At 44.3% G+C, this 10,000-nt stretch overlaps 2 protein-coding genes across 6 annotated transcripts in view; both read right to left on the bottom strand.

Moving 5' to 3' along the window:
* The window catches only part of LOC311044423 (dematin-like), a 71,058-nt gene extending 65,399 nt beyond the window's left edge, over window positions 1-5,659 (bottom strand). For all 5 annotated transcript variants that reach the window (XM_084055979.1, XM_084055982.1, XM_084055983.1 and 2 more), the window contains exon 1: window positions 5,449-5,659. The gene's annotated coding sequence lies outside the window, so the exon portion shown is untranslated. The remainder of the gene's footprint in view (window positions 1-5,448) is intronic.
* A 3,727-nt stretch (window positions 5,660-9,386) lies between these two features.
* Window positions 9,387-10,000, bottom strand: part of rsph14 (radial spoke head 14 homolog) — a gene marked incomplete at both ends in the record, with an annotated part of 5,931 nt that continues 5,317 nt past the window's right edge. The window contains one exon of the mRNA XM_084054420.1: window positions 9,387-9,628. Coding sequence (XP_083910546.1) covers window positions 9,387-9,628 — 242 coding nt within the window. The remainder of the gene's footprint in view (window positions 9,629-10,000) is intronic.

Below are 10,000 nucleotides of genomic sequence, written 5' to 3'. Positions count from 1 at the left end.
AATAAAACAAGTTTTTTTTAATTACACTTTAATGTATATATCCTGGGTTTAAGTTATATAAGTTTATATGATATATCATGTTTCTTTTACCAAAATCAAATCAAATCAAAATCACCACCTTTTATTAAACTGACAAACTTATCCCAGACCAACTTCCATGTGGTTCCACACACACACTGTCTTACATAAAAAACAATAAATACATGTATGGTGTTTAGTTTACCTGCAGAAACACACTGCCCTCTCACTGTATTTTGGTGTTTTCACCGTTTAGTTTTTTTGGTAGACGCCCAAAACCATCCCCATCTACCAAAACAAACAGTGAAAACACCAAGATACAGTGAGAGGACTGTGTGTTTCTGCAGGTAAAACACCACCACACTACTCCAGTAGCTGATAACGGCTGCTATAGAGGGAAATGATGGGTAAAACCTATATTAATTGTTTTGTTACAGTATGTAAACACGGGGAAAAGTTACACCCTATGCCTTTAAATGGACAAATGCTAAATAACGTTTACTGACATCAAATGACAGGCCTCTTTATGTGTTAATGTGCTGAAGTGTTGTCATGTTTCCTGGTACAGTAGAAGTACAATATGAGTGTATGTATGAGGTTCTATTCTGGATCTTTCTATTTGAGGTAAACTGTCAAAGCTGTAACAGTTCTATTGTATAACAGTAGAGAGGATGAGTCACCAAGCCAGGAATAGACTGGACACACACGCACGCACGCACGCACGCACGCACGCACGCACGCACACACACACACACACACACACACACACACACACACACACACACACACACACACACACACACACACACACACACACACACACACACACACACACACACACACACACACACACACACACACACACACACACACTACAACTCTACTACACAACCAGGCAGTTACAATACATCACATATCAGTGCTGCCATATCTTTGTACATTTGTTGAGGAAACATTTCTTCAACATCACTGGAATAACAAGTTAGTAATAACACCTTATGTTCTATCTAAAGAGTTCAACTTCTCTGTGTGTAGGTGCGTTCCCACCGAGAGATAAAATATTTGTTTTAGCGGTTTGATTAAATGGTAAATGGTAAATGGTGCATTTATATAGCACTTTTATCCAAAGCGCTTTACAAAGATTGTGCATTACATTCACCCATTCACACACACATTCATACAACGATGGCGGCGGAAACCATGCAAGGCACCAACCTGCTCATCGGGAGCAATTAGGGGTTCAGCGTCTTGCTCAAGGACACTTCGACAGTAACTCTTCTGGGGGAGCCCGGGAAACCCACACGGCTTCCATCCGGCCACTCTACCGGCCACTCTACCCCTGAGCCACTGCTGCCTATTACATACTAAAAGAAAAAACCTGCCGATGTTCACGTCATTATTATCATTAATTATCATTATTATTATCCTGCATTATGTTTGTTTTTTGTTTTTTTCACCAGGTGAACATAGAGCCTTCGTCCTACTCCTCCCGCCCAACACTCCCCGCTGACAGGTGCCCCAGCCCGTGGCAGTATGTATGTGCAATGACCGATATCACCCTTCTCGCCCGGCTTCCCTCCCCCGAACACGGGCCAATTGTGTTCGTGTAGACGCTCGACAAAGCCGGATGCAGCACGGTGGATTCAAACCCACAACCTCCGTGCTGGTGGGCAGTGACTTTACCACTGCGCCACCCGAGCTCTTTATTTTCCTGCATTATATTCCTCAACAGATTAGATCTATTCCAGTCTGGGACCTCTGAACCAGTGTTGCCAGATTTCGCAAGAGAAACAAGCGGTCAGGTCTACGAAAACAGGCCCAAAAGAAGCAACTACAGTACGCTGCATGATACACACACGCACGCACGCACGCACGCACGCACGCACACACACACACACACACACACACACACACACACACACACACACACACACACACACACACACACACACACACACACACACACACACACACACACACACACACACACACACACACACACACACACAGCTATTTGAAAATAGCTGATCTACAAGCTCATTACACATCTGCTATTTTAACAAATCTGAACAAAACGTGGAATGTTTTAAATACACCAAATATGGACAAATGAATATTATTTTGGGGGTCCTTGACATGAAATGGTTTCTGAACCCCTGGTTTGAGCAACATTAGGAGGGAAGCCCAAATAAGCAACTACGCTTTAGAAACAAGCCCAAGGGGCACGGTGGCGCAGTCGGTAGCGCTGTCGCCTCACAGCTAGAAGGTCCTGGGTTCAATTCCCGCCAGGGACGCTGTGGGCGCTGGGGGCGTGTCTTCTCCTCCGCGTCATCAGCGCCCATACCCAGGGTGGGGTTGGCGAAAGGGCCTACTCTGTGTGGATTTTGCATGTTCTCCCCGTGTCTCCTAGGGTAGTTAATACCCTCACAAAAACATGTAGTAATCCTGGTCGCTATACCGCCTCCCCCATGACAGCCGGGGCGCCTGATGGAGGGGAAGGGAACTGGTTGGAATAACGTGTTCCTTCCACGCGCTACGTCCAACCAGGGAAACTCCCCCCTGTCAGGTGACAAGAAGGTCAGTTGGCTCTCATGCACTGAAGGAAGCATGAGCTCGGCCCTGGCCTCCCTGGCTGTGGGGGATTGGTGTAGCGCTGGTGTAGGCCTGGTGTAGCGCCCAGGATCACTTAGGAAATTGGCACCGGGTGAAAAAAATGGGTTACAAAAATCGCGGGATAAGAATTATAGAAAAAAAAAAGAAACAAGCCCAAAAAAACAAACCCGCAACTACCAATATTTAACAAGCCACTTTACAGAAAAACAAGCCCTAAGTCGCTTGTAATAAGCATACATGGCAACACTGGCTCTGAACCACCTGAACTACAGTAACCATAGAGACAGCAGGGTTTCATGACCTGAAGGTTGCCAGTTCAAATACCTCAAACTACTGTATCATTACATCATTCTATGCTGGGGTTCCGCTGAGCAAATCATTTAACCTCAAATCTGCTCAGTCTACTGGTCAGCTCCCAGTTCAACAGTATCAGACTGTGGTTGTACTGGTCATTTTAATTCCTTTGAGTCGACTTTTATAAAATACATTAAAAGGGCCCAAATATTTTTCAGTTGCTTCTGATGCCATAATATACGTACTCAAAATAACATGTGTCAGTGCATACAGAATGTAACCAACACACATGGATACAGTACAGTACAGTACAGTAGTACAGTACAGTACAGTACAGTACAGTAGGTCATACACTTCCATCTGCCATACAGGAGAGATGGAGCAGTATTTTGCAAGCTGCTTTGCCTTACACTTGAAAAAGAAAACAGACATGCACACACATCACAAACCCAAAGTTGGGCAGGTGCTGAGAATGATAAACAGGAACGCTCGCTCCAAATCACGCTCGCCCCCATTTTTTGAGCGGACCACTCGCCTCTCTGTTGCGGAACGCTCGCCCCGCTTGGTGAGAACCGATTACAGCCCCTAACATTAAGTTAGGAAGTAGTTCGGCAAAAAACTGTATTAAAACGGCATTGAAACAGGAGGTTTTGTAAAACAACAGAGGAATCAAATGTGGATGGCTCATGGTAATAATGTCAACAATTATTGGCTATGTACAGTCCTTTGTAAACAGGGGTGGCAGTGGCTCAGGGGTAGAGTGGCCCGTAGAGCGGCCGGTTGGGCCCAGTTCGATCCGGGCTTCCCCTGAGTTAGTGTTGAAGTGTCCTTGAGCAAGACGCTGAACCCCTAATTGCTCCTGATGAGCAGGTTGGTGCCTTGCATGGTTTTCTCCGCCATCGGTGTGTGTGCGTGAGTGTGTGTGTGTGTGTGTGTGTGTGTGTGTGTGTGTGTGTGTGTGTGTGTGTGTGTGTGTGTGTGTGTGTGTGTGTGTGTGTGTGTGTGTGTGTGTGTGTGTGAATGAATGAGTGATTGTAATGCACAATCTCGTAAAGCGCTTTGGATAAAAGCGCTGTATAAATGCAACATTGCAAGCATTAGCAACAAACACACACACACACACACACACACACACACACACACACACACACACACACACACACACACACACACACACACACACACACACACACACTGACAGCACGCCTGTAATCAAAGGGCACAAGTTAAATCCCCACAACAAGCAACACTACCTGCTCAGTCACTCCCAAATCTGGTCATTCTAGCTGCTTCATTCACTGCTACTGTGTGTGTGTGTGTGTGTGTGTGTGTGTGTGTGTGTGTGTGTGTGTGTGTGTGTGTGTGTGTGTGTGTGTGTGTGTGTGTGTGTGTGTGTGTGTGTCCTATTGAACCTCTGCATGTGAATAATGGACTGGGTCTCCTGTGGGAACTAGAAAGAGCTCGGGGGAACAACGCTTTTAAAGCCTCATAATGGAGACAGACAGACAGACAGACAGACAGACAGACAGACAGACAGACAGACAGACAGACAGACAGGAGGGATTAAGGGTTTAATTTCACTTTCCATTAAATCTCTACACCTTTTTTTTTTGTTCATACAACTACAATTTTGACATGTAGGCTACACCAAATGTTGTTCTCAATGGAAAACTTTTAACAAAAGATTTGCTATTTCATTAGAAAAAGAATAGTCGATTTGATATTTCTGTTTTAAGTTATTTGTAAAATAAAATAAAAAATGTTGGAGAGTAAGAAATGAACTTTTAGCACGAGATGATGACAATAATAACATCATATGTAATTTGCATACATAGGCTAATCTATAATGAAAACCATGAGTGATGAAAGTGAAAGTGAATGAAGTAGAGGACAGCGGTGTGTGGCTCCAGAGGCAGTGCTATGCAAACACACACTGTGGGGCACCGGCCGCTGATCGTTATGTAAAACTATAATCGCTCGCTCATATCCATCCATCTCTCCATCTTCCATCCATCCATCTCTCCATCTCTCCATCCTCCATCCATCCATCTCTCCATCTCTCCAGCTTCCATCCATCCATCTCTACACTTCTACATCTCTCCATTTGCATCTCTACATCTCTCCATCCTAAAAGATGGAGCAGCACCGCCTCAACTCTTCTAATTCCACGGTTAACCCGAAGTGACACGTGTCTGGATTATAGTTTTTAGGGTTTACTTTCCAGACAGAGCGGCGGGTGATGCTGTCTGACATCCCCGCTCCATCTAACCCCATACCCGGCCACCAGCACCGACTCAGGCTGCCTCCCCCGGCGGTCCAAGGGAAGCTGGGGAGGAACTGTCCGTTAGGAACACACCGTTAAACAACACAACACAACACAACACAACACAACACAACACAACACAACACACACACACACACACACACACACACACACACACACACACACACACACACACACACACACACACACACACACACACACACACACACACACACACACACACACACACATTCTCTCACCTGTAATGTTGTGGCCGTACAGAGAGACGCCTTGCGCTCCTCTGTCTTGCTGAGGATGTTACTCCCCGAAAATAGTCCAGAATGTCAGCCTGATGCGTGTGTGTGCATCTGGTGTGCATGCGTGTGTGTTGAGCGCGTGTTGTATGTGCGCGCCACCAGCTGTGTGTAGAGAGCGGTTGTTAGCAGCGGCGTGTGTGTGTGTGTGTGTGTGTGTGTGTGTGTGTTCACTTTTAGAAGCCAACCGGCAATGTGCGACTACACGCACACACACACACACACACACACACACACACACACACACACACACACACACACAGCCCCGCCCCCTCTCTCTTATGGACTGTTCCAACTGGCCGGTAAAAAGGGGGGGGGGGGGCAGAGCAACATAAAGAGCAATTATTCTGTGGCAAATAATTTTACATCACATTTTTGCTTATTTATTTATGTTAACAAAATATACATTTATTAACTGACATTACAGTTCTGTATCAACATTGCAGCTTGTTAAATATAGAGCCTTCAGCCCTGGCAGGCTGTGACTTTCTGGTGACCGGCTGGTGACAGATGACAGGTTATCAACAGCGTTGCCAGATGTTGGGACAGAAATAAGCAGCCAGGTCTATGAAAACATTCCCAAAAGCAGAAACTTTATACATAGGCTATTTGAAAATAGCAGATCTACAAGCTCACAGTGCATCGCATCTGTTATTTTCTAAACAAATCTTGAAAAAAAGGAATATTTCTTTTGAAATATTTTAAATAAGTAGTTCAACCCAAAAATGACTTTTCTATCAATTACACACCTCATGAAGCCTTGAATTCATGGAGATTCTTTTGTTTTTGTCGCATTCCTAAGCGGATAATTTGATGAGATGCCAACTCAGGCGCCGCTCATCAAATTATTGGCTTAGGAATGCGACAAAAAAATCTCATGCTCCATGAATTCAAGGCTTCATGGGGTGTGTAATTGATAGAAAATAAGTATTTTTTTGGGTGAACTACTCCTTTAATAGCACACATTTTGTATTATCAGATGGGGGGTCTGCGGACATATACACATTAATATGGGTGTCCTTAACATGAAAATATTTGAGAGCCACTGGTTTAAACAACATTTAGGAAGCAAGCTCAACAACAGAAACAAGCCAACAAGCGACTGTACAGAAAGTCACACCCATAATAAGTCGCTTATAATAAGCAGACATGGCAACAGTCGTTATCAAGTGACAGTGAACAGGCCAAGTGGTCCTGGGCTAGGAGCCAGAACATTCTCACAATGACACAAATTTGCTCTACTTTTAGGTTTAGGATTATGAGTAGTACTGTCTATATTACTCTCTTTGCAGGTGGAGAGAGAACCAGTGATCTGAGTCATACCTTCACTCATTGGACGAACTAGCATTTCAGTGGTTCTCAAAGTGAGGCCTGGGGACCTTAAGGTGGTTCCAGCCAGGCAGGGGGTCCCCAGGAAAATTAGTTTATCGCATACAACAAATCTGTTTACCCACTGTTATGACCCGGCCTAGGGGTCACCAGGTGTAACACTCCCTCCTACCCAGTCCCTAAATATAGCCAGCCAACATGCACCAGTTGAAATTCCAAAGTAGTAAAATACAGTGGTTTATTTCATAATTAGCAAAACTTACATGGGTAAATTACCTCAGAGTGGGAACCTGTACATGTACATGTACATGTACCTGTACAAAACACCTAAAACCCAAAACAAACACAGGTTTCTTGCCTAACAAACACATGAAAGAACACATGATCAAACGAACACAAAAGAAAGGACCCCTACATTACCAAGACTGTAACCCATGACAACAGTGAGAACTCTAAAATACTGGCACGGCTAAAAACACTCAAAACACCAGACTGGTGCGGTTTAGAGGCTGGCATGCAGGAAGGCACCAGAGATACAGAGGACAGGCATCTTTATAGGGCATAGCAGTGGTGGACATTTTCTGGTTTCACTTCAAAATAATCAATGCATTTTTCCCATTGATATTTCCAAAAATATTTATATCAATTAATTTAAGCCTAGAATCAAGCCATCCAGGATCCTGGTGAATCATGACCATAAAACATTTTTTTCTGTGATTTTTTAAAATTGTATATTTAATTATATGATATACTATATTTAATAAATACCCTTTGTTTTGCCGTTTTAAAAAACGTTTTTTCACAGAATCAAACGTTTTATGGTCATGATTCACCAGGAGCATGCATGTGACAGTGTAATGGAGCCTGAGGCTCAGTCCTGTGTGGAGACGCACTGAAGAGGAGAGGACAGTGTTTTGTGTTCATGATGAAGATGCATTCAAGAGGAGAGGACAGTGTTTTGTGTTCATGATGAAGATGCATTCAAGAGGAGAGGACAGTGTTTTGTGTTAATGATGAAGATGCATTCAAGAGGAGAGGACAGTGTTTTGTGTTCATGATGAAGATGCATTCAAGAGGAGAGGTCAGACAGAAGAACAGCTCTGACCTGCTTACTCATGGATTCAAGTTCTCAGTCGCTAACGACTCATTTCAGTCATCAGGATTCCACAGAAGCCAGCCTGTCTTCTATGGAAGCGTGTTGCACAGCAAAAATAGGCAATCTACAAGCTTGTTGAATAGGCTCTTTTCGGTTATTATTTTAAGATTAGAGCATTGAAGTGGTCAAACTGGCAATTTTCTCAGAGGCATCTTCCTAATCCTAATGGTCTCAGATATTTCATAAAAGCAAAGGTTAAAGGGTAAGGCCTCGTACATACAGTTAAAATAAGCGACGCATGCTTTGCGCATGCCTCATGGGGGGGTGAAGCCGTTTCAATTTATTCTCTATGGTAGTCACGTGGTTTTGATGCGCTGACTTGTCGCAGGGGAGGAGGGGTGAAGCCATGAAGCCCGGCGGTTTTCCTACCTTTCTTATGATGTTATGATATCCTAGGACGAGTGGTATAGTCCATTCCATTGCTCTGGAATGGAGGATCGCGGCGGGCCAATTCTTTTTTTTCGACACTACCGGACGGAACGAGCCCCTGTCCGTGAGGATCGCGGTCACAGAGATTATTCCATGATTTTTCAAAGGTACAGTAAAAAATCCATTAAAATATGCGATTTAGAGCAAGGATAGGCACAGGTTTTTAACTGCGGCGGACCCATTGTGGAGTTATGACATTTCTGTACTACCACTCGTCCTAGAATATCATAACATCATAAGAAAGGTAGGAAAACCGTCGGGCGAAATTCTCCTTTAAAGCTCGGGTCTATAATGGCATTATAAGCTCAGCGGAACAGCACATTATGATACCTTAACTTAGTTAGTTATAAAGTGTCTTTGTTATAAGTTGTTATACATAATTATAAACATTTATAATGAGTAATATGAAGCACCGTTCACAAATCACTCTTTAGGACTTGGCCATACAAAACTCATCATGTGGCTTGGACCCCTGGGGGTCCCCGGACCACAGCTTGAGAACCACTGTTATGTACAGAGTCTGGAACTACACCCCCCAAAAGCAGAGAAATGAAGCAGTCATCTGTTCCTCATTTCCGTTCACAAAAACTATATTTTAAAATCTTTATATTTAAAACCTACTTTAGAATTTACATTTCTGCTAAGTAGCAAGCTATATTATGCTTCGACTAATTCGATTTACTGTATAGGACTAATTTAGGGGACTGCTAAGATGAAACAGAACCAGGGAGGAGGTGGGACATCTGCTTAATCCATTCCCAGCTCATTTTCAGCGCTTCCTTTGCACAGACTGTATGACTGACACAGACAGACAGACAGACAGACAGACAGACAGACAGACAGACAGACAGACAGACAGACAGACAGATAGACTGTATGACAGAAACATTTGAAATGTGTGTGGGTCAACAGGCTTGAGCAACTAGTGTTCATGGGGTCCAGGTGATGAAGTACTAGCGCCCCCTGCTGTTCATGGGGTCCAGGTGATGACCTGCAGTGCATTCAGTGCTGCTCTCCTCACCACCTCCTCCTCTCCCGCCCCAGTCCTGCTCCTCAGCACAGGGAGGTGCTCCAGGAGTGCCTCCTTAGCGCTGGGGGCCTCCGCCAGGGCCGCGAGGGCCCTCAGAGCGTTGATACACACCGCACGCTCGCCACTAGACACCAGCTGGACCAGGGGACCCAGAGCGCCGGCCAAGAGACACTGAGACTTACCTAGAGAAGAGAGAGAGAGAGAGAGAGAGAGAGAGAGAGAGAGAGAGAGAGAGAGAGAGAGAGAGAGAGAGAGAGAGAGAGAGAGAGAGAGGAGGGTGGGGGGGGGGGGGGGGGGGGGGTGAATTAAAAGCGAATTACAATACTCCGATGTAGAAATACTCTGTTTTGAGTACCAAAAGTATTGGTACCAAAAGTAGAATGTGCTCATTGTGCAGAATGTCCCGCTTTTCAAATGTATAAAAATGTGACGCATTGTGAGCTTGTAGATCTGCTATTTTCAAATGTCCGAAATGTATATAGGGTTGAAGTGGTTAATGTATGTTTTGTGATAATAATCAAAATCTACAAAGTAACTAGTAACTAAAGTTTTGA

The sequence above is a fragment of the Gymnoscopelus microlampas genome, assembly GCF_963454915.1.
Source record: "Gymnoscopelus microlampas genome assembly, chromosome: 4".
NCBI lineage: Eukaryota > Metazoa > Chordata > Actinopteri > Myctophiformes > Myctophidae > Gymnoscopelus > Gymnoscopelus microlampas.
The sequence above is the reverse complement of the archived record's forward strand: the minus strand, read 5'-3'. Positions and strand labels throughout refer to the sequence as shown.